The sequence below is a fragment of the Crotalus tigris genome, unplaced genomic scaffold (genome assembly GCF_016545835.1).
Source record: "Crotalus tigris isolate CLP2741 ecotype Arizona unplaced genomic scaffold, ASM1654583v1 scf7180000023599.357617, whole genome shotgun sequence".
Lineage (NCBI taxonomy): Eukaryota > Metazoa > Chordata > Lepidosauria > Squamata > Viperidae > Crotalus > Crotalus tigris.
Genome location: NW_024100069.1, coordinates 113741 through 139395, shown reverse-complemented (window position 1 = coordinate 139395; position 25655 = coordinate 113741). Strand labels below are relative to the sequence as shown.

At 39.6% G+C, this 25655-nt stretch overlaps 1 protein-coding gene across 1 annotated transcript in view; it reads right to left on the bottom strand.

Moving 5' to 3' along the window:
• TMEM260 (transmembrane protein 260) overlaps positions 1 to 25655 on the bottom strand; it is a 46129-nt gene that overhangs the window by 9508 nt on the left and 10966 nt on the right. The window contains exons 3-11 of the mRNA XM_039319569.1: positions 25474 to 25625; positions 12273 to 12450; positions 11079 to 11192; positions 7468 to 7647; positions 5882 to 5922; positions 5024 to 5107; positions 4179 to 4296; positions 3326 to 3498; positions 2071 to 2242 (exon numbers count right to left, since the gene is read on the bottom strand). Of these exons, the coding sequence (XP_039175503.1) occupies positions 2071 to 2242; positions 3326 to 3498; positions 4179 to 4296; positions 5024 to 5107; positions 5882 to 5922; positions 7468 to 7647; positions 11079 to 11192; positions 12273 to 12450; positions 25474 to 25625 (1212 nt within the window). The remainder of the gene's footprint in view (positions 1 to 2070; positions 2243 to 3325; positions 3499 to 4178; positions 4297 to 5023; positions 5108 to 5881; positions 5923 to 7467; positions 7648 to 11078; positions 11193 to 12272; positions 12451 to 25473; positions 25626 to 25655) is intronic.

Below are 25655 nucleotides of genomic sequence, written 5' to 3'. Positions count from 1 at the left end.
ACGTACCACCAGTTGAAAAGCCCTGTTTTAGAGGACAGAGTTGTGAACTTTAATCACTTTGCACTGTTTAAGGTCATCTTCCATTTATTTCACTTTTTTGGTAATTGTTTTTCTGAGATTTGATGCATTGGTAAGTTTTATTTGTGACTGTACTGAAAATACTTCAGATCATTCACAAGAAAACACCTCTCTGCTGCTTATCACATCTGCATACAGCTTTCGGTTTCCCCTCAAGTCTGAAAAGTGGTGTGGTTGCTTTAATAAGTCACACTGGTCAAAAAGGGACTATGGGAACCTTAGTCTGAATAATCTGCAGAGGATTAGTTGCTTCACCCTGACTTTCTGAAGACAACAAGATATAGGGAACAGAAATTCATGCACATACATTCTCACATCTGTCTCTCCCTAAGTACTCACAGCAGAAGAACAGTCTTTCCCAATCTGGTATCTTCCTGACATTTTAGGCTATAATTGCCTACCACCCCACCTTAACCAGAATGGCCATAGTTGTGCCATGTTGCTTAGAGAATATGGGATTTGTAGTCCCAACAAACAGATCTCTAGTCTACACAAAGAAGGAGAATGGTGGCTTAGATACGGATAAGTTCCTTGAGGGCAGGCACCTGTTGTCGGCAAATTGCTATGTGCAACAACAACTAGTAAAAGTGACTGTGGTGGCGTTGCAAACAGGCAGCTGTAATTATAGCCTTGTCTTCTCTTGATCACGCTCTAGCTAGATCATGGTCTTTGTCCGCAAGGCAACGTTCTTCATTCGTTCCAGCCTACCAATGGAACAGGCTTAAGTCCCTTTAAGATGTATTTGTGTTATAGTCATGCTATCCCTCTTTTTCTGACATTGCCTAACAAAAGTCTCAAGGTGATTTTAAAACTGAATGAAAACTGAATTTTAAATTTATGGTCTATTTATTGTTTTAATTTTTATATCATATTTTTATTGTATGACTGCTAGTCATCTAGAACAGGGATCCCCAACCCTGGGTCTGTGGACCATCATGGGACATGCCAGAACAAGCAAAGCCCCATCTGCAGAATACAGGCAGCATGAGAAACCACGCCCCCCTCTGGTCCACGGAAAAACCTCTCTCCATGGAACCAGTCCCTGATACACAAAAGGTTGGGGAGCCCTGACCTAGAGTCACCTCCGCCAGGTGGGTAGCATTTATTAGTAATAAACAGAAATATTTAATATTTTAATAAATAAAAGTTGAATAAAATAGTAACAGCAATAGCATTTAGACTTATATGCATCACTTCATGAGTGGTTTACAATGTAAACAATGCATATTGCCCCCAACAATCTGGGTCCTCATTCTCCCAACCTCAGAAGGATGGAAGGCTGAGACAACCTTGAGCCCTGTCAGGATCAAACTCCAGATTGTTGGCAGAGTTAGCCTGCAGTACTGCAAAACTGTCACCAGACCTTATTACCCATTTTCTTGAAGGCAAAAACCTATCGGTATGATTGGAGGTGAGTTTGGGAACTGTTGAGAGGTGTGGGCACACTCCTTTCCCTTTGTTGCTAGCCAACCTCCACTATAACCATTTCTTCCCCAGCGTTTGCCCCATCTATCAACGTTTTGATAATCTCTTTTAAAAATATTCTACATTTTTTCCTGTAGGGTGCAACATCCCCACTTTCCTTCACTGCAGCATTCAAAGAAGACTGACAGCTTTTGAACCTGCCTTCTGTTTTTGCCAGCATCCCTCCTCCCTTGGAAGCAAGAAACTAGCCCAGAGGCTAGTTTCAAGTATTCAGTTCTATAGGACCCAGTTAGTTGCACAATAATGTTCTTGTAACAAGAAGCACAGCCATAAATCAGGAAAACACAATTCACCAATGACCCAGAACAGATGCAATATGGTAAAATAGAAATTGGCAAAAGAGACAGCATTATCCTATGCTGATTTCTATTCAGTTGTGAATAAAGATGCTAAGACACACTGAGTTATCTTGTATCTAGTATTTCCATGGGGACTTTAAAAGCAAAATCCAAAATGTGGACTTCTGATTTGCAGTCATTCCATGATACCAAGTTATTTTCTACTGACCTCTTGGTCAATTAAGGTGATATCAGGTCTTATGCCCTCACAATGATGCAAGTAGCGAAGAGAATTCCCAGGCAGGTCCCCTCTTAGCAAGATTATGGCATCTGGAGGCATGGAGGACAAAAGATTCATGGCAAACCGGTCAACAACATTGTTGTTACTTTGGTCACAGACACTGGTTCAAAAGGGAAAATGAAAACAAAGAAAGAGATCTGTCAACCGATCAAGCAAATATTTTGTTTTCAGTCCATCCCCAGGTAGCTACATCAACTGCAGCCTTTGAAAGGAAGGATGCTATGCACAAGGGAAGAACTTGAAAATACTTTGATGGTAACAATAGGCCATCAGATACCTCAGGTGTGCTGCAATGGATAAAGTGCTAAAACTGAAGCATTGTGTAATCAGATTTCAATCCCCCTCTCAAGCAGAAAACAAAGCACCAACATTCTTGTATCATCACTTTATTTTAAAATGAAATTCAAAAACCAAAAATCCATTTTTTAAAGATTTAAAAAGCTATGGTGATAGTCCAAAATCCTGTTTGGAAATAGACCCAACTACTTAGGAACAAAAATAACCAAGATACAGAAATTTCTCCTACTTGCTTGCTGATAAAGTGCACATTTTTTTCTCCCTATGGTAGCCATTTTATGACTAGGAATCCTTCCTAGAGTAGATGTCAACAGCTTGCTCTTCCAAATGTCTACCATGCCAAGCCCCTAGCATTAGAACACTACCAAGAAAGTAAGACTGACATGAAGTTTCATTAATCAGAGCTAATGTTAGAATACAAGGGCTTAGGATGCAGACTCTCAGAAACTGAATAAGCAAACCTCCTGCTTTCACTGACGAGTCAATTCTTTAAAGGAAAACTCTCTGTATGAGACTTGAACCTCTCTTTCTATAAGTGCAAAACAGAAAGACTAACTGCTTTTTCCCAAGATACAACTTCCATTTATTCTTGGTTCCAAAACATTCTGGTTTTTTCCTAACCTCAGTGGGTTACCTTACACTGGTTGTCCTTACCATTGTCAAAAAATAGGAATATGACAGAGAAGTGCAAGAATCAAATCCCCAGCTAGAAACTTTTGGGTAAAATTTTGCCTACCACAACCTATAGAGATAACAGGATAGCAGAAGTTCTATGTTCTGCGTAGATATTGCTCTGAGCAACTTGGGGGAATGGAGAAGAAAAAAAATATGGACATTAGTGATCAGTCCACCAAACATTATTAACTGCTGCCTCCCTGTTAATTACCTGTAATTGGAATAGATTTGAGCAGTAACAAAAACAGCTGCCAGAAGCCATTCCAAATGGTAAATCCTTCTGCTGTTTCCGACAAATATCTCACCAAGAAAAAAGAGTAAAGAGAAGCCAAAGCCAGCTAGAACGACAATCACTGCATTGCTTTGCATCCAGAATCGCTCAACCTGTTGAAGAAAATATTGTGGTTTTGTCCTGTTCTGGAAGAGTGATGGTTTATTGCACTTTCCCCAACATTTCCCATGCCTGTGAATGCAGCTTTTGAGGATATGGTGCTTCTGGGGCAGTGTTTCCCAACCTTGGCCATTACCAGGGATATGGACTTCAACTGCCAGAATTCTTATAAATGGCTATCCTGGCAGTGGAATTCTGGCAGTGTAAGTCTACAAACCCAGAAATTGACAAGGTGAGAAACATTATTCTAGGGGATTTTGAAGAGGATGTAACTCAGTCATGCAGCACAGGTGCTTTTATTAAATTTCTACATTGCTCATCTAACCTAAGTGATTCTGGGTGGTTTACAACACCACTTTCCAACTGGTTTCCAGCTTCCTCCCACTAAGAGGACCAAAAAGCAGGAGCATTCTCTGCCAGAGACCTCAGTGAAATGTTGTGAGCCAGGAGAGGCCATTTGAGGCTAAACAGGCAAATATCTTAGCTTGGAATAAAAGTACTTTTTATTGATGTGTTTCCAGCTTCTAAACAACAATGTTTGAACGATGTTTACAGTAACATTGAATATGAATCTGTAAAATGAAAGTACGTTTCTAAAATGCATGGTACCTCCTTCCAGAATCCCACTTTTGTTTTTAAATTAAAATGATCCCTTTTAATGAAGCAAACTCACCACCCCCTTAAACAGGGGCTTTGAAATATCCAAATTTGCCCTCCAAGCAAAGAAGAAAGAGTATGTCAATAACATTGATGCAAACAGCCAAATCAACTGTGACTTCCCTATCTTTGGCCTAAAGAGGAGAAAAGAATATAATTTGAAAACTTTATAAAAACTTTATAACATGCAACAAGAAACTGCAAACTGAATAAAGCCTGTTACTTACATTATTCTACATATAACACAAATTAAAAGGAGAGGTGAACACCAGTGACAGTAACTGGAACAAATCATAAAAAAAAAAAAATCACGCACAACTGTTCTCCAACTTAGTGCCCTCTAGATATGTTTGTACTATATTTCTGTTACTCCCAACTATGGCAGTGACACGAGCTGGGAATGATTGATTTAAAGTAAATAAATGAACAAGTTTTTTCAAAAGCTATTTTTTGAAAAAAAAAAATTGAATGTAACAAATTTACTGAATTTACCAAAAAGAACATTGAGTCTGAATTGAAGATGAATCCCATACTCCAATCTAAGAACAGATAAATCTACATCTATCTGCATGCATGGGCAAACTCTTCTCTCACTTTATTAATCTAGGGTTACCAACTCTATATGAAACCAATCTTGAAGACTTTGTCTTCTACAATAAATTTATCTGATACACTTGTATGCACATAAAAGCGTATATGTGTGCATAAACATATGTAAACACTTCCACCAAAATCTATCATCTAAAAAAGGCAGAGCCAGACAAATATATGTAAGGGAGAAACTTAGTTCAATCCAACTTTCTGGGTCTCCAGATAAATATCCAATTTGGAAATACTTAAGCTTGAAATAAACCCCAGTACCTCACTGCACAGCATACACATGCCGCAATTGCAAAGGCCTGTACAACGAAGGAAAGTTCCATCTTCATGTGGGTCACCTGAAAACTGCAAGGAAGCCAGAGAACAAGAGTATTTGGCAACCAAAGATAGCAAAAGTTTATGGGAAGATGAAGGGGGCCACAACTATAAAATCATCTCTTGTGGAAGAGCTAAAAGCAGATGTCAGAGCATCTGGCAAATGAATGCTTTCACAATGCAGAGTAAAATAACTGGATCAGACAGGGATTGGGTGCCTGGATAGGAAGTGCTGAGCCCTCATTCTAAGATCCAGTCCAACAGCACACCCAAGCAGGCCTGTTCTCCCTTTCTTTCCACATTTGCTTTAATCTGGCACTCAGGAATGGCTGTGTTCCACCAGCTATCACATTCAAATAACTCACAATGTCACAGGAGAATAGTCATTTTCATCCATATCATTTTCACAAGTTCATCCTTAAATTCATTCCAACTTGTTATTGCATCTGTCCTTTTTTTAATCCATAAGTACATTTGCATTTATTTATTATACTCCACTTAGGGATTTTTTTTAACGGAAAGTGAGATACAATGGTTATTTGTAAATGCATACATTTAAAATGTGTTTTATTCTTTCTGCTAAGATCTTAAAACATTTGGGATGTCAAAAAGGAATATAGGATGAAGATCACAAGACTTTACTCTCCCCAAAGTCTTTTAAATTTTCCTCTGCCTAAAGGGCAAATTAAAGCTGCAATCTTGCACCCACTTACTGCAAATAAGCTCCACTGAATGCAACAGGAAATGTTTGTGTCAGATACACTTATAATTACACTATAATCCATACATTTTGCATTCACTTACACCAATACATCAGTCATACTGGATCCATTTTCCAATTTTGCCTGCGCAGAAAAGAAGAAAATCAGGATTATTTATACAGTGTAAATCTAGCTATACCGTCCATTTTGGTTAACCCAGCCAGTGCCCAAGATCTTGATTCTGGAATATCCATGCATTTTATCAGGAACAACCAATTCCAAGCTAAGCCAGAAGGGCTTTGGTCACTATCTGGCCTGCAACCACACTATGGAATGTTAACTTAAACAATGCATTATTCAAACCAGCATCAAGGACTCTGCAGCAAAATATTGCAATTAAAGACTCCTGCTCAGAGCTCCAGTCATTCCATCTTCCATTCAGCCTTTCCCCTTTATATACCCCCTATATTTTCAGACAGTCAATAATGAACATGCTCAGTTCTGACTCGACAGTTTCAGGATTTTGTTTTTCACCTCCTTTAGTTCCTACCCATCCACCCAACATATACCTATTTATAGTCCTGAAGACCTGACATCACATGTGCCAATCATTGTGGGACAGCTACATGGTTGAAAATGAGTTCTAGATTTTCATTACTTGGATTTCATTAATGTCAATAAAAGTATATAGCTACATAGGGTTAATGAAAACTGATGAACTTCCATGCAACACTGTACAAGACTGCAACCTCTACCAGTAAGACAAATAAGGGGACAGGAAAATTGATGGAACCATTTCCTGCTTATAAGCACCATCCCAGTTCAAACAGAAATTATCTGAAATACTTTCTGGCTGTCATACGAATAAACCCTGCCAACTGCACATGGCCAAAGGCTGTCATTTTTACTCCCTGAAAAGTCCTAAGTCAGAAAAACTGAGGATCCACTGAATATTCATGCCCAGATACACCCGAAGCTGGCTTGACTGCTGCAATCAGACTGGCCTTAACACACAAATGCCCCTTTTGGGAAATGCTAATACCAAACATAATCCTGTCCAACGCCTGAGTTCCTCTGATCACTTCAAGGACAAGCTACACCTCAATTATGTACTGTAGTAAGTTTAAAATATCGCTACCGAGCTCAAAACATAAAAGCAGTTAAGATGTACCTATCTAATATGAATTATACAATTAGCATACAGGGAGCCAGTGCAGTTTAATAAACCACTGGAGTTTATTGGAAGCTCAAGTCCATCTTTCAAGCGACCTGATGACCATTTGCCCTGTCTTGGCTCAGCCCACCTAAGAGGGTTGGCAATGAGATACAAAGTGGATTCCTAGGGTAGGAGGAAAGACATGATACAGATCTATACAGCCTTCACGTACCTCTGCCAGAAGAGAGCTCCAGTCTGCCACTGGGTTGTATTAACCTTCATGTAAAATGAAAAATGCCGTGACTTGAACAGCTGGAGGGGATTTAAATTATTTCTCCAGTCACCAAGTGATTATAGCTATCCTAAGGGACAGGTGCAAGGACTATTAAACTGCAAGTGACAAATAACAAAATGGCAATAATTTGAAATCCCTTCTGCCTTTCAGAGCCTGACCTATGAGCTGAAAAGATGCAATATCACACAGGTTTAGTATTTATGAGAAACTTTGTTCTTAAAAGGAGAACTCAATTTACCAGACTGAATGTGCCATACTCTTCCCGGAGAAGGTGGGTGATAAATCCTTTAAAGGTTGTCTGGTCTCCCCAGGTCCAGCGGGCTTTATTGAGGTAGGCAGAAATCGGCAAGTAGAGATAAGGCAGACAACCAGCCAAGAAGCAGAAACTTAACTTCAGCACATTGCTCAGGGTCAGCTCCTACACCAAAAAACATTTTGCAACACTACGTGAGCCCTCTGTTTTCATTACATTGCTGCAACTTCAAGAGGGCAAGCAAGAGAGAAATCAGTAATAGCTAAGATTCAGTTAGTGCCAATCCTGCTAATCTTCTGGAAAGTTTTAAAAAGATGACTTTTCCCCCAGGTATTGGGCAAGATAGTAGATCAGGGGTGTCAAACTGCCGGCCCGCAGACCGGATGCATCATACTGAAACTGCGCCCACCCCAGCTATGGCAATGGGGGAAAAGTCGTGATATGTCGTGACATGTCATGTGACATGGCGAGTTTGACACCCCTGTAGTAGATGATCCCATCTTCTGGGACTTAAGATTGACTTATACATTTTTATAGTGTTATGTCTAAATTTGCCATATTGTTTTGAAATATATTAACTGGAACTGCAAATATTTTGAGTCGGATGACTGCAGTGCATAAATCTTCTAAATTAGGAAGCAAACAAGTAATATACTGACATATAGCGCTAATATCTTAATTTGCATGTGGAGTCTCAAAACATGATGTTAAAAATGGCATTCTCCGTGGATTACTTTTGGAAGATGACATCACCCTGATCCTTTCTGCATGGCAGGATGCAATTTCAAATTGAAACAAATAGTATCTGAGGCTCCCAAGGATCCCATCACTGGCACCTTTGGCCACTGAAGTTAAGCCATGACAGGACCAGATATCAGAAGGGCTGCAAAGGGGAGATAAACCACTTTGCAATGATTAAAAAATTGGATGGTTTTTCATCAACACTCCCCTCCCCAACAATTAAATTAAAATCTAATGTCTTAAAAGTCTAGTGCTGATCTTCTAAAGGCCATTACCAATTGGAACATCCATATTTAGAAGGGCTGACACTTTCTCAGCAGCATCTGTAGTTGGGGAACAAAATCAGCAAGTGGCAGGAATGGCATTGTGATGGATGTTCATGGAGAGTCTCAGTCATCCAGATCATGGTTGTCAGAAATGTCAGCAGTTCCAAGAAGGTTCCACATCCATTTGCACTATTCAGGTGACCCTGAGAGCACAGATAAACCTCCAAGTGGCCTCAGTGACTCTCTGAAAAAGTGCTGACAGCCAGATGACTGCAAGGAATATAAATCCTTCCACCTTCCAACATTCAGTTAGAACTGAAGACGCTTCTTGGATGAGAAGCGAAACATCTGAAGAAAAAATAAAGTCCAGTTGCCTTTTGAAAAAGCATCTTTGGGAGATTGTAATGGATGTTTCACCCCTTTTGTATGTGCAGTGATATCACATGCACATACAATCACAATACTCTGATTTTGACACTCTCACTTTCATGGAAGCCCATGGGCCTACTCTCAGGGGTACCAAAAAGGGGCAACTAATCTTCTGAGAACTATGGATTACACAGGGACATAATCTGAGTTAGCCAATTTAAATTATTAAATATTATGGGTTCAGGGTAGAATTTACAGTGATATTACCATGATGGTCTCACTTCCCCTTTCTTGAGAGATTCATACTTAAAAGAATTCTTGAGGTGGTAGAAAGGAGAAAGCCAGCTTTTTTCTGTTAAAATCAGTGGCAAGTCATCGTAAGCACATGACTACTCTTGTGGAGCAACAGAGGGATCAACCAAAGGATGGAAGTGGAGTAATCATTAAATGTAATTTACAAGAAGCATTACTTGCAGAATAATGCTAAAGGGAATCCAGCGGTCCTGGTTTCAAGAGAGGATCTGAACTTCAAACAAAAAGACCATCTTTGGAATCACTAAATATACAACAAGAGGATGAAGAAGCTAAGTATCTCAATAAACTTTTTAGGAAAGAGAAAGGTGATCTTGGCTTTCAATTTTTCTCTTGCAGACTTGTTGAGAGCCTTCTTCATTTTCATTTTCTGAGTTGTAAAACAGAATTTGTCCCAAAAGACAACTGGGCTTTCTTGGTTTTCTCCTTGAAATGTTTCACTTCTCATCCAAGAAGCTTCTTCAGGTCTTGAGACAACCATGACCTGGATGATTGAGAAGCTCCATAGACAAAACAGAAGCTGATTCTCTCAAACTAAGGCTGAGCATAAAGATGCTTCCAAAATGCTACAGTGGCAGCTAAGAATTATAACACCAAGTAGTGTAGTGAAATATATTGTACGTTGTTCAAAATATAACAATTCTAGCATTAATAATATACTGTATTTTTCTGTCTATAAGACGCACTCTTGTATAAGACGCTCTCCGCGCTGATCAGCTGTTTGGCAGAGTGCCAAACAGCTGAGCCGGCAAATCCGCAAGTTCGGCCGGCCGAAGATCTTGCCCCCTCCCATTAGAGGCAAGCCCACGGGGGCTTGACACCTGCACCAGGCAGCATGGCAACATACACAGGCATGCCCTGGGCTCCAGAGGTTACCATTATTTTTCCATGTATAAGACGCACTAAATTTTTGAAGAGGATGTTTGCAGGAAAAAATAGTGTCTTATACACAGAAAAATACGGTAATACCAAAAGTATTCAGAAGTGTCCATGTGCTCCAAATATCTTCTTTAGTGACTGACAGATTTCTTGTTTCATCTCATTTTTTTTACATCAACATATAAACCTTAAAAGAACCAGAAACTGACATGCTACAAAGGCATCTTTATTTCAATAGTGTCTTTGAGCTCCATGTAAATATCCTTAAGAAATAAAAATAATGGGCAGCTGTAGACCAGCACTTTGTTTGGAAATTTGCTATTAAGTAAGAAAAAAGGGAAGCAAGGTATGTCCAGGCAGGTAGAGGAAACAAAGAGGGTAGTAAGTAATTGACAGCTATTCTGTGAATGAACAATCTCCAACCAGCATCTTTCTCACATATGGATAGTTCTCGCTTAATGACTGCCCCGTTTAGCAACCATTTGCAGTTACAATAGTGAGGAAAATGTATCCTTATGACTGGCCTGCATTTATGATTATTGCAGCATCCCACAGTGTCATAATTGAGTTTTGGGCACTTTGTGGGTGCTTATGATCATCACATGATCTCCATAAGTGAGCTTCACAGCCAGCTTCCAACAAGCAGAACCAATAGAGCTTTATGCAACTTTATGCAGAAGCTTTATGCAAATTTATGCAGTAAATTTGCATAAAGGATGTCTTGTCTAACAACCCTATCACTTAGTGATGGGATTGCCAGTCTCAATTTTGGTTGTTAAGCGAGGAGTACTTGTATTCTTAAAATTCCAACTCTGCCCTTTTAATGCAAAAAGACAGGACACCCTTGCAGTTATTTTTCTCATCTCTACATGTGAAACAGACAGATGCAGGCTTTTTATTAATTCTGTATCCTCTTCTGTTTGTTATTATTGCTGCTTGTTGTTATTTGGAACTGCCCATTGTTCACAGAGTGGGCCAGACTGTAGGAAAGAGCTGTCCAAGCATGTTTCTAGACTTGCAAATACTCACACGTTCCCTGAACAAGTGAGAGGAAACCCACAAAACAATGCAAAGCACGTAGATCACAATGGTATGTTGGTTGCACATGCTCAGTCCACAAGAGAAGGCACCCACTTTACAGATCTGCAAAGAAAGGACGGAAAACATACATTCTAATCATGGATTTAAATTGGTTTTTCAAATTGTTTTTGTTCTTACAGTAACTCTGGGGCACGGAGCAGTTTGTTCTCACTGCAGCATTTGCAGGAGTGTTCAAGGTTGAGATGCACATCCCAAAGGGTGGAGCTTGCAGCATAATGGCCCAATGCTGTGTTTGTCCCTTGGACAAAAAAGCAGCCAGAACTGTGAAGGATGACCACATCTGTTCACGTGGCTCCCTATTTACAATCCTGGAAGCCAAAAGGTGACCTTGGCTGGTCTCATAAAAGATACACCAGTAAGTACTTGATTGGGATTATGAGAAAATCTAAGGGTGGTATTAGTAAACAACCAGAAATTATCCTAGGTGGCCAGAGGTTGCACCCAGTATTTGGGAAGGAGAACTGAGGCCTCAGTAGTTAGATCAAGAATTGCAGTGGGTGTGATCTTCTTTCGGAACCATGACAGTTGCTTTAATTAGCTTAGAAGAAAGGAGTGCAAAACTATGCCACAAATTTGAGACAATCATGACTGAAGAGCTGCAAGGTTGCAAAAAATAGCTTGTTCTGGAGCCATGTACTGTCATGTGTTGCCTATCTAGGTGAACATTCTTCCCCCACCCCCAAGCTGGGCTCCCTTCTGCATATTAGGAAAAAAAGAAAGAAAAAAAGGATACATTAAGAAAGACTTCAAGAAGTATAGCTGTAGCAAAGAGAGAGTTCCTGATTACACCCAGGCTCAACTTGAAAAATTACTTTGGCTCACACCAATGGCAGGACCATACGCTCACTTTTCATACAAAGAGGCCCACATACCTCCATTTAACAAGATCAGTGAAGGGAAAGGACTTCAGGCCAAGATCTTGAACTGTTGCTGCTGCCATTGAAAGCTACAACCTGTCCAATTCCCAGCCAGTATCTGGCAAGTTACAACCCCAATATATTCAGAGAATCCAAGCATGAGGAACAATTGGCTTAAGCCACCCTATGTAGTTTGGTCCTAGTTCCCAGAGGCTTAAGGGGAAGGGAAACCATTCCTGAAGCCTTTTGATCCTAAGTAGGCTACCTTTGATCTCTCTTTTGCAGTTGTTGCTTCCTCGAATTGCACAGAAAGCGCCATCAGCAGCCCCACAAACAGATTGTTTAAGCTGAAAACCTCTGCTGTGATAGACCATTGCCACGTTAGACGGGAAAACGAAAACATCCCCACAGCAAAGACTCCTGCCGCCTGCGAGCCAGAAAGCCTGCAAACACAGATAACAAGAAAATGCAACTTTTCCTCCATTATTACTAGTCCCCACTCCTCAGAACTAAATACAAACAAACAGATGCCACCTTCATGGTGCTTCTCCTGCTATCACCCCAAAACCCATACTGTAGCATCATGAAAAAATATCTTTCTTTTGGCAGGATCCCACCAAAGCCTAGCCTGTTGGCATCTTTTTAACACTTGAGTTTTAAATTAATAACTAATTAGGTTGTTGTTACAGAAGAACAGCATCCCAAGGTACTGATAAATCAAAACTACAGAAGCTTCACACATGCTAGAACTACAAAATACTATCAGACAAGGTGCACCGTAAGGCAATGTGGTGCACATGCCTTTATTAGCTTCTATCTAGATCAGTGTTTCTCAACCTCACAACTGTTATGTGGACTTCAAGCATGCTGGGTAAGTATTCTGGGAGTTGAAGTCCACATATCTTAAAGCTGCTAAAGTTCAGAGACACTAATCTGGAGAGTCTCCATAAGCGCAGACCTAGTCAGCTCTGCACTTTCTGGAAACTGAACAAGGCTTGTTCATGAATGGGGGAATTGCCTGGGACCCCTAGAGCTGCTGATTGCCCTGGAAAATTGAAAAGAATCCCCTGTATATAAGCAAGGGCAAACCGCATCCATGTTGTCAAGATAACATGGAAGTGATAATGTGGGAGTAAAAACCAATCCCTAGGAGGAGAGACTGAAATGGCAAGGGTTTAGCTGAGAGAAATGACGTTTGGAAAGAAATGTAATATGTTCCTCAATATGCCTGAAAGGACATCACAAGAGAAGGCCAGGACCTCTTCTTTCATATTTCAGAGTGCTGGATATGGAATAACAGATTTAAGTTACAGGGAGTGGGATCAATTACCTCGATCCGTGTTTCTCAACCTCAGCAACTTTAAGGTGTGTGGACTTCAATTGGCTGAGGAATTGTGGGAGTTGAAGTATACACATTTTGAAGCTGCTGAGGTAGAGAAACATTGACGTAGAGTGATGGTGGCTCTCACTCATTGGATATGTCCAAACATACTGTCATTGTCTTGAATTGCTCTAACTTGGATTTTTGCTTTGAGCAGAGGTTGGATCCAATGGTCACTACCAATCTGATGAGCTCATGAAATGCCTTTATGTAAGAACCACAACACAATGTGCCTAGATACTGTGAACTACAACGTGTACAAGTATTATAAACAGTATTTTTATTTAGGATGTGCTTACCTCTACGCCAGGGTTCCCCAACCTCCAGGCTGTGGCCCGTTCGGAACTGGGACATACAAGTGATTGGTGAGCAGCGTGAGAGGCGGGCACATGTGCCTGCTGCTCAAGCAAATGGAGCTGCGTGGACACAAGCACTCAGCCACTGGTTGCACATAATCAGTGGCTACTTGATGGCATTTACATCTTTGGAAACACAGGCAGCATATTGTGAATACCACTCACTAAAGACTGTTTGTATTTATGAGCTTCCTAAATGCATCTAGTTGGCTGCTCTTAATGACAGGATCTGGACTAGATGTTCTGTTGGCCAACCCTCATAGCTAAGACTGCAAAGCTCAAATGGTCACACTGTTTCATTTTCCAAAAAAGCTGAAGAGGAGAGAAGAGGATCACCTCTCCTAGATCTGATTCCAACCAACAGATCCAAAAAAAGCCTTTTCAGGTTGAAAGTTTGGTATAAGCCAAATTTACTGCAGTTAACAATCTAAGTAAACAACAAACATGAAATGTATTATTGCTATATATTTCTTCTTGTGAGGGTTTCTGGATGGCCCATATAGGAAATCTTGAAAGGAAGCTTAATAGAGCAGAAGCCTCATCAGTCTCAAGCTATTAAAAGTATTTAAAATGTATTTATTCTGAATCCAAATAGCTCAGGGCAAACTTTCCTAGGGAAACAATCTTCTATTACACAAGTAGAGAACAAATGGGGAGAACTAGACGTCTTAATGCAGGAAAATGAATTTAGTGGGCAATGGTGAAACATAGAGGAAACTCATAAATGGAATGCAAGAATTGAAGAGTACAATTTATTTGAAAGGAACAGGCCACACACAAAGAGAGAATGTCACATTTGAAGGAGGTGTACCCATGCTCTGAGATCCAGAAATCTGAGCGTGAACGACCAATATTTAGGAAGAATGTAATGGAAGGGAACAACAAATGTGTCACCATGAGGTTGTATTATACATAATTGAAACAGATAAGAGTATCTGGATAATATTCTTCTGGACATTAATTTTCAGAGAGAAAACTTATTAATAATGGAAATTTTAACTACACAGACATGGGATGGATGACTGTCATGGCCAAGACCACAAAGCTCCAAAAATGGTCTTATTGTTTTATTTTCCAAAAAGCTGAAAAAGAGATAAGAGGATCATCTCTCCTAGATCTGATCGCAACCAATGGAGAAGAGCTTGCTGAAAACCAGAGAAGTACCAATTGGGATCTTCTGAACAGATATTCTCAATTTAAATGAAGTACAACTGAACCTCATTCCAATGGGGGGGAAAGGTGGGAGACGGGCAGCTTAGAAAATCATTGTGAATCCATAGGAAACTTTCACCTGTGCTAAGAGTTAAAAAGGACAGAAATAGAACATGATAAAATCAGTATAATCACTAAGGAGAGCACATGGTTATAGAAAGAAAGCTAATAAGATTAAAAGGGATCTTATATTTTCAAGAGAAGATAAAAACAATACAAGGGGCTCTTTGGTTTCATCAGCAGAAAAAAAGTCAAAGGAAGGGTTAAGTCTCCCACTGGGAGAAAATGGGAGAATAAATAAAGGTAAAAAGACAAACCTTCTCAATTCCAATATTATTTCAATCTAACTCACAGAGTGGTAATGTGCTCAAATGAACTAAGCAAAAAAACTGACAATAGGAGAAAGCGGCAACCCAAGACATGTAGAGAGATAGCTGAGGAAGTCTTAACTAAGTTCAGTCTTCCAGAGCAGACCGGTTACATTTAAGGTCCTTGAAAGAACTTGCAGAAGTCATCTGCTCAGAAATCTTCCTGGGTTGGATTTACTTAGACCTGTTCCTTAGGTTAGTCCTGAGTTATCAGCACAGCCCTACCAACCTAAGTCAAAGAGGAGTAATAGTCAGATATTACAGATATCTAACCATATGTAAATGACAAAATTGTTTTTCCAATAATGGTAATCTGCTGAGGGTTTAGCTTATTTTTGCTTCATGAAAAGAAAAACTATCTGGACTAACTCATGGGTGATTAACTGTCAGACTTCAAATTTCTGAAATGTAGTGCTCAACTTCCAACCAATCTTTTAGTGACTAATTGAAGTTACAACAGCACTGAAAAGAGTGACTTATTACCAGTGCTTTTTTTGTAAAAAAAAAAAAAAAAAAGGTGCCGGAACTCACGCACAGCTCCCGCTCCAGTCAAAAGCCCTTTACAGAGCGGGGGAGGGGGGGAATGAGGAAAAGAAACTACTTTAGGGAGCTTCCGAGGTGCAGATCACGTGAGCAGCATCAGCTGACTGACGCCATTGCTGCAGCTTTTGAGGGGGCGCTTGTTCAGAGCTGGCATGTCTTCTACTACCTCGTCCTCCTCTACCTCTGATGACACAGGGGCTTCCTCCGGAGCCAGAGTGACCAATCTCAAAGAGATTCGCTCCAGGAGTCAGTCCTGGTCCCTGGTGGCCAACACAGGGGTGAGGACAGGTGGCAGGGGGAGCCTCATGAACCAAGGCAGAGAAGAGGGTCTGCTTTCACTGCCGTGGAAGTGTTTCTGGGTCGACCTTCGATGCCCCTGATTTCCCCGGGCAGTTTCCTTTCACCGAACCAGAGCTTTACTGTACTCGTGCTGGCAGCTTAGAAGGAACCAGTTCTTCTGTTCAAAAAAAGGTGCCGGAACACCGTTCCGTGCATTCTATGACAAAAAAAGCACTGCTTATTACTATTTTTTACAGTTACGACTGTTGCAGCATCTCTATGGTCAGGTGATCAAAATTTGGATGCTTGGCAACTGACTTGAATTTATGACGGTTGCAGTGTCCTGGGGACATGTGATCACCTTTTGCGACCTTCAGACATAATTAACAACTGCAGTGATTCACTTAACAACTGTGGCAAGCAAGGTCATAAAATGAGCCAAAACTCACAACTGTCTTGCTTAGCAACATAAGTCAAGGACTAGCTGTATATTTATATCTCTCTGACATTATACAGCCCTTTGTAGCAGTTCCTGCTCCACACCTTCCCAAAGCTCTGTGTTAACATCCTAGCCACTTTCTTTCAAGTCTGGGAAAATGTCCTGGTAAAGCTAAACGGAAACTCCAACCTGGTTTACAAAGTTTGGTTTTAGCCTTCTGCATTTTTTGTCTTGTTACAGCTCTCTTGGTATCATCCAACCAGGTGCTGCTAATTCAGAGTCCAGAAATGCTTTGGGGAAAATTCAGTACACTTGGAATGTTCCATTGTGGGATACTCCTGAGAAGTATTATATAAAGCAGTGTTTCCCAAACTTGACAATTTTAAGGCATGAGGACTTCAACTCCCAGAATTCCACAGCCAGCAATGCTGGCTGTGGAATTCTGGGAGTTGAAGTCCACATGCCTTAAAATTGTCAAGTTTGGGAAACACTGATGTAAAGTAAGGGCACCGTCGAAATAGACACTGCAGTGAAATCCACTATTTCCTGGGCAGAAGTGATGAAAACTGTGTCATCGGATGGGGGTTCCTCTATCTCTACAGGTGGCAGGGATCTCTCAAGGCAGCCCAGGAGGTGTTATGACCCAGTCCATCATTCTGAGACGCACGTTCTCATATACATTTGAAATGCAGGCTTTTTTCTGGCACACTTTAAGCGGAGCTTGGGTGCCAGTCACAGAAGAGAAAGGTGAAGGCGGGGAGGCAGGAAGAGAGGAGAAGGGGATGAACTTGGCAGGAAACAGATTTAGCAATTTAAATGTTTTATAAGTGGGGGTGGGGTTTTTTCCCGATAATTGAGGAAACTTTTCATAATCTGACATTTGTTAAAAAAAAAACCCCAGCAACTTATTAGAAATTATGCAGCAGAGTAGCTGTGGAAATATGAGCTCGCTTCACAATTATGAAGTGGAGCTCGGAAGCCCTGGCCTATTGTGAGAAGTGGCATAAACCCCACAGAGGGCCTATCAGCTCCCTGGCAGGCAGGGGACTGCTCCATTGAAAGCTAGAGATACAAGCTTCAGGGCAAAAACCTGGCAGCTCCCTCCTGACCCCACAATCCCCTACTGCTGACAGATCCAAGCTCCATAGCAAATTAGACCTTCTCACATTACAATTGCAGAAGACAGATTCCATTAGCGGTATCTGAAATTGAGTGGAGAGCAGCTCCGTTATCAGACCTGACTCATAAGCGGTGCTATTAATCAGAGCTATGATAGCATTTATATATTTCAAGCTATCTGCGGAGGCTGTGATATTCTGCTACAAAGGGTTGATGGGACTTAGGGAAGGGAACAATGGAGCTTTCTGGGAAAAGCAGAGTAAATCAAGAAAGTCTATGACTTCCACACATTCTGAAGGGATTGTGGTTTACATAAATTTTCTCCCAATTGGAGACTGAGCTCTTCCTCATCTTACACATGGGATTTAGTTGTCACTCAATGGGAACAGCTGTGAAAAGGTGAAGCAGCCCACCGTTCAGAATACTGCCTCCGCTTTTAAAGCAATTAACCCATGAACAGGAGGATACCTGGTGATATCAAGAGGATTAGACTAGGCAGTGCTTTATTAACATTTCCTTGAACTAATTCTAACTCTGACTAGCTGTCATGAAAGGGCTCTTCAGTCTTTCTTTTTTAATTTTATTTTAAGGAGAGAAAGGGAATAAGGTTTTTTCCCCCTTTCCTTCCCCTCCACTTGCCCACTTTCAAAATGAGGCTCATATCCTCAAACCTAAATTGTGTCTGTTTTTTAAGTCCCGTAAATGCAAATTAAGATGGGTGGGGGTAAGATTTATTTAATGTAACTATTAAGTCTAATTCAATGCAAATTTGTTGCAAAAATCTCCCTCCCTCCTTCCCTCCCTCCCTCCCTCCCTCTCTCTCTCTCTCTCTCTGTGTGTGTGTGTGTGTGTGTGAATGTGGGAGAGAGAGAGAGATCAATTAGCCAAAAGGTCATGGTAGATAGTCACCTAAAAGACAAATTAATACAAGAGCTTTTTATAGTCTTTTATTCCACATCCTTGCTTTGTTAAACTTAAGACCTTTATCTAGAATAATTATCTAGAATAATCTCTGAAAAAATGTTTCCAAATAAACCTTTGGAAGATGCTACAATTTTTTCAGATACATCATTTTTAGCTTTCTGCTTCTGATGGTATGGGATAATGGCCACAAATGCAACCTTTGAAAGGAATAAATTCTCTGCTTATGAGTAAAGATTTCATCTTCTCCTTACAGGTGATCCTTGTTTAGCAAGTACCTCATTTAATGACCATTTGCAGTTACAACAATGACAAAAAAAGTAACTTTGTGTCCAGGCCTCACATTTACGACCTTCACAGGTCTGTAAAGCAAGGGAATGTTGAAGTAAGATCAGAAGCAAACTTGTGGCTTCTCTTAGCAATTGTTCACTTACCAACCAAGTTGCGGCCCCTAACATGTTTGCTAAAGGAAGACAATTGTATTGGTAAATAGAAGTGCAAACTCACACACCTGGGACAGTTGAAAACCTGACCAATCACTTTGCCTCACAGTAAGCAAATCACTTTGCCTCACAGTAAACAAATCACTTTGCCTCACAGTAAGATGAGGCCTCTGTGCCATGCATCTCCCAATTTCCTTGGAAATTGGGAGATGCATGGCACAGAGGCCTCATCCAGCCCACTGACTAACAAACTCTCTGCTAAGCAGGAAGAAAGGGAGACCATAGTCCTATAGTCAGAAATGCTAATGGTAGAATAAAGCCTCACCTGAAATTTCCTAAGGTTAAAAAATAACCTAGAACTGACTAAGGAGAAAATTCCTAACACTGAGAACAATTAACCAGTGGAATAAATTGCCTTTAGAGGTTGTGGGTATCCTATCACTGGAGAATTTTAAGAAGAGACTGGACAGCCATTTATCAGAAATAGCATAGGTCTCCTACAAGAGAAGGGGGTTGGATCAGATGATCTCCAAGGTCCCTTCCAACTCTGTTACTGTTACAGAAAAGAATAAATTGTAAGTTCATCCTATGAGAATCTTCCTGCCAAATAATTAACCAAAGATGTAACAACAGGGTCCAAACAATATGCTCAGTTATGATTTCTTAACAATATCTCATTGATTACATGCCAATGGTTGGGTTTATACAACTCAGTTAATTACAAATGTACAAAACCTATTTTGGCTTAGAGTGATGTGTGAATGCACCCAACGAGAAGCAAACTTTCATTTAATAAGTGAACACAGTGCAAAGCCAATGCTTTAAAGTCACACTGAATTATAACGTATTTTGTTCTGCCTTAACTTTAAACTTTAAAGATTAAGAGTTTCTCCATTCTTCTTCATTCACATACATGCACACAATAGAGTGCTTATGATTCCTTTTGCTTCAGATTTCAGCTATGTGTGTGTGAACAGGCAAAAGAATCAATTCTGCCCCTGTAAATCCTTGCTATTATATGAAGCAAATTTCATTTTCAGTCTTCAGTCTTCCACTCTTTTTGCAAGAAATAGAAACTAAAAATTAAAACAAAAGCCAGACAAGCTTTCTTAAAATTGTTTTTCCATCTCTTTATATTAGCACACAACTGCATTTTTTTCAATATAGAGAATTTCATAACAGAGTTTGAGTTACAGCAAAAAGTTACGTATACTTCCAATTTATGCTTGTATCCTTCCTTTCATGCTGGTAAGCAAACATGAAAATGTTCTGATGACCTAATATCTGTTATGCAATTCCAAATGTACATGGAATGAATGAAAATGCTATTTCTCAGCATCCCTGGAAAATGCTAAATATACCGCTATAACTGCAAATCCTTAACAAGAGATTTATTAAACAATGACAACTTAATTCTGAAAAATGCTGGCAAGACTTTTTTTTTTTGCTATTTGAGTTATAATGTCTATTTCTCGTCTGCTAAAAGTGATAACACAAATTAGCAGCCACATCCTCCCCATCTAAGAGAAAGCAATCAAAATGTCTCTTACATAAAAATATGACATTTTTGTCAGCAAAATAAGACTTGCAGATTTCATTAACACTCCATCGCTTTGTCAAAACTTCTAAAACCACAACACACAAAACAATGTTTAAATTTTATTTCCTGCTTTGTCACAAAGAAAAAAATAATCAATGCATCTACTTAAATCAGTGCCATATAAACCGTGTTTTTACAAGCAACCAATTTTTAGGGAAGCAAAGGACAGAAGAGAAGAAATATCCAGTTTTAAAACTGAGCAATACAGAACATTCTCCCACATTCGAAATTAAAATATTAAACTTTAAAGGGGGGGATTAAAAGTATCTTTTGAAAATCATCAATTTCAGATAAATATAGAAGAAAATTGGGAGGCTTCAAAAACTGCAAACATCAAATAGGAGGGGAGGAGAAAAAAAAGCTTTGCTACCTGGCAGAACTGAAATTCTGATTAGAAGAACAAAGTGTCAGAATTCACTTAGCACTAATCCACGTGTAGAACAATGTCCTCCTAAGCAGGAATGAATTAAACGACAAGAGTGTCGCCCAATTAAACATTAAAATGAAACTATCGTGCTCTGCAAACAACATGAAACTTAAGAGATGACTCCAAACAGATGCCAATAAAAGGAACAAACTCTATTACAAGAACTGATTTACATAGCGTATAAATGAAGAAAACGTGTACGTCGGGAGGGGTGGTTTGTTTAAGAAACAAAACCCACAACAATCACAACTGTAATTGTTCACTGTACTCCACTGTTGGCGCAGAAAACCCCCAAGGCCGGTGTTATGTACAAAGAAGAAAAGGTTTTTAGAAGGTTAAGTTCAGGTCACCCAACAAATGAAATTGTAACAACCCAAAGTGACACTGTATAATGTCTTCTTCCACTGAATCAATAGGCCACCCTCTCCACAAATTGCCATAGAAATGGCAAGGGGTTGTATTGCTTGATGAGACAACAGATTTCCCACTTGAACTGCATTGTTCCTGAAGGATGCATCCTTTTATTATTTGGCATCTTAAAAAAAAATGAGAGACCATCCGTATTCACAGCATCTATCGGGATACAGAATGGATAGGTTTTTTTTCTCACCCAACCTATCTCCCCAAGGGGGGGGGGAACCCTTTCAAGTCTTTTTTGGGGATTTACCTCATGTAAAGGTTAGGAATGTCTGAAGTCTATAAGTTTGCCCCAGGATATTTAGACCCCAGTGAATTTTTCCAGTTAAAATGATCTGTCTAAATCATTAAAGTAGAGAGGAAAGGAAGCAACTCTTCAGACATTGAAAACAAACTGGTTGAGCCATTCCAAAGGAACCTGAAGGTCCTTTGAATTTTTAGTTATTTAAGAAGAGATTATCGCAATGTGCATGCAAACAGCAGCTGCCATCTCAAGGCAGATTTGACAACCAAATCTGAAAATATATTAGCAATATTTAAGCATCTATAGTGTGAATGCAAATTCCTTTGCAGCAGCACATAGAGTTGGCATGATCTATAAACCACTGAAATTCAGAGTACAGCCAGCAAACATTGCTGGAAGGGTATATTTCCAGCCCTCAAATCAGAAATGCATGCACAAATATTTAGTTCTGAAGGTTTTAAAAAGTCTCTCTCCCACCCCCTCCCTCCCTCTCCCCCCTCTCTCTCACATATACACCCACACAGATGGAGCATAACACAAAGCCAGGCCAGCCAAATGGTGCCACCCCAAAATGAGGGACTCTAAACCTAAGCATAATAACCTATCTTCGTTATTGGCAGAAGGAAGGGAGGGAGGGAAAGTAGCATGTTCTTCTACAACTTTAAAGTATGCATCTAATTTTGTACAGCTTTGCATTCAGAATGCAAGTACAACTAAATATTAATGCCATTATTTTTTTTTTTAAAAAAAACCAGTTAATTTGCCTGTTTCTTCACCTCCCAAGAACCAACTGAAATGCAACAAAAATTACCCCCTCCCAATGCCATTCCTTTGCAAGGTTTCAGCCTGTGAACTTAAAAAAGGTGAAGGACAAAGGTGGATTGCTTCAAGAAGCAGTATTAGTTGGAAAGCATTAAAGATTAATTTAAATGAGTTCAATGCGATTTCTCCATCATCACGCCCACTAATGGAATGTGAGCCATTATTTATTCTTCCCTAACATATATGCTCAATGCTGTTACTAACTGACAAAAAACATCGTTGCCTTGAGAGTTTCTGCTTTAAATATTTTCCTTCAAAAGCTTTGGGCCTTTTATTATTTTTAACCCTCTTTCTTTGCACTACAGTACACTGAAAATTAGTTAAGGATGAATTATCTGATAGGGGAAGTCCTATTCATAAAATCTTAAGGAAGTGTACTTAAGCAAATAAGGGACTGAAGAGAGTTCTCCCTGCAGGCAATATGGAAAGCATTTAACCCAGCCAAGGAAAGAAAATCAGAAAATAATTCACCGAGCCTTCTTCCCCGCTCAACCTGCATTAATTTTAACAAAGATCACAAGAGTGCTTGGCAAAGTACAGGACAGGTTTGGATTTCAAATTAACATTACGGGAGATGCTAATCCTTATTCAACTGAAAAGGACGTATGTAATAAGGAACATTCAAAGACTCCTAACTCTTCCCATTCCTCTATTTAGAGGTGGCATTCACCTTCCTGAGAAATTCCTGCTTATCTCTTTTGCACCATGGGATTTTTTTATTATTATTATACATATTTTTCCTCCTAATAATTGAGAAATTTAACTCCTCTCAAAATATTCCAAAGCATTGATGGGGCATTATTTTCATCTTTTCATAAAAATATAGAAACCTATTATAACAGCCAGGGTGACCCAGCGTGTTGGCATATCGACAGTGGTAACGTTAATTGGCCAAAAACATTTTATTTTTTGCAGACTGGCCTTGGGCAACACAGTATCTGTCAGCCTCAGTTCCCAACCCATAAAATGGGATTATTGCAACGATTAACTGTATTTTCTAAATAAGATTAGAAAGTCTGCCCAAGAGGTTTCTACAATCCCTTAATTAAGACCAGTGTATTTATATAAAAGTAAATATTTCCAACATTACAGAGTAGGGGGAGGAAGGGGAAGCAATGGAGCTTCCTGTATTTTGAATGCTTTCAGAATAACTTTTACGTGGTAATAATCTTTAACATCTGCAAAACAATCCAGTTCTCCATTATGGGACAAGTAAAGTGATTGGAGTGGAATTTTGGGAGTATCCTAAACATTGAAGGGCACTGCCCTCAACTCATTGGTAGACCCCTAACTAAATGTTCTAAAATGTTCACTATATCAAATAAAACATACTTTTCATGGGTTAATCACAAAGGATTAGGAGCTTCTTCTTCTACATGACAATCTCTCTCACTTGGGGTTTGCATGTGAATACCCAACCTTTGTACACGGGTTCAATTTTATCCGTCTTTCCTAACCAATCCATAATCAAATGAGAAGAAAAATCACTTTTGGATAGACAGGATTACTATGATTGGGTTTATCCATATGGTCCCAGAATGCACACAGATAATTACACTGAAAAGTCATATAGTCCTCCATTTGAATATCGTCTCCCAAAGAATTCAGTAGGCAAGGCAGTCTCTCCCAGCCTCAGTTTCCCCATTTGAAATAAGGGGCATAAGAGCACAACTGTAGTTTGCAGGGCTGCTATACAATTCATAGTCAGGCAATGCAGTTGAAGCCTGTGAACAAGTCTGCCTGGAAGACACGTGACTATAGCCACAAAGTCACCAGGCATTTGAGCTCAACTTGAACAACTTTAGTTTTGTCTGTCTATATGCCACAGGTCATCCTCATCTACAAGGGGAAAAATCATCCCTGCATCTGATCTGCTGAATTAAAGCATAGAGAATCATCTCTCACAGGTGCAAATACAAATGAAAGGAGCATAAGCCAGGTCTTCAAACTCTGGAGAAAGCTATCCTTATCAAAAATTGTTAATAGTATGCAGAGAAACCTTCTCATTGTGAGGATAGGAAGACAAAAGGATGGGCAAAAGTAACAAAGTACCAGTTATTCTTTATATTCTCATTTTTGCATGCTTAGAACACAGCATCCAATGCAGAAAAAGGCAGATTTTGTTAACAATGTCCAACAATCCTGCTCACACAGCTACATAGTTGCAATATATGGTTTTCTTTTCACACCACAATTCTTTAATTCCGTGAAGTTCAATCGGCACTATTTCTTGCTTATGGTACCCAACACAGGTAAAATAGACAGAATAAAGATCATCAAGAGGCATCTGCCTCCATTTTGTAATACTAACAATTAAACAGTTTGTCAGTACAGTTGACACTTGTATTGTTTAATATTTTAAAGCCATCTGCATCTTTCTTTAATGACAAACTTTGTTACTTCTGGTTAGATAAACCTGGTCACTGATGTATGATAATAAGAGAGAACAATGTTATCACTCTCCTGAAATAAATTAGTTTGGCAGTTTTGTGCTCTGGGTGTTTTGTATTTTTTTTCTTTTTCTTTTTTTCCAGTAAGTTCAATGTTAAATGGCCAACTGAAATTCTGTAAACGGTAGGCAGTTGAATCAATTAATAGTCTGGAGCCAATGCCGTAGGAGCAACTAGTTTAATGGCCCACTAGATGCGAAAGCCATCAAATTATTATGAACTTTTACATCTAATTGCAATATTATATCACAGAAAAATATCCTTTCTAGTATACCTTGAAGATATTTCACTCGGTAGATTTTATTTATCATAAAGATGATAATCTGCAGAATATGAATATATATATATATATATATATATATATAGATAGATAGATAGAGAGAGAGAGAGAGAGAGAGAGAGAGAGAGAGAGAGAGAGAGAGAGAGAGAGAGGGATCTACTGTACCTGACAACTGTATAAAACAAAAGCGATGCTGCAGCTGCCCCCAACAATGCGCAGAAGAGATTAACGCGATATGCAGCAGAACCACAGGGAAAAAGCTCAATGGCCAGTTTAGCCAGAAGAGTGAAGAGGGGGTAGCCCGGAGGATGAGCAACCTGTGAACAACAAAAGACTTCTGTTTTGAG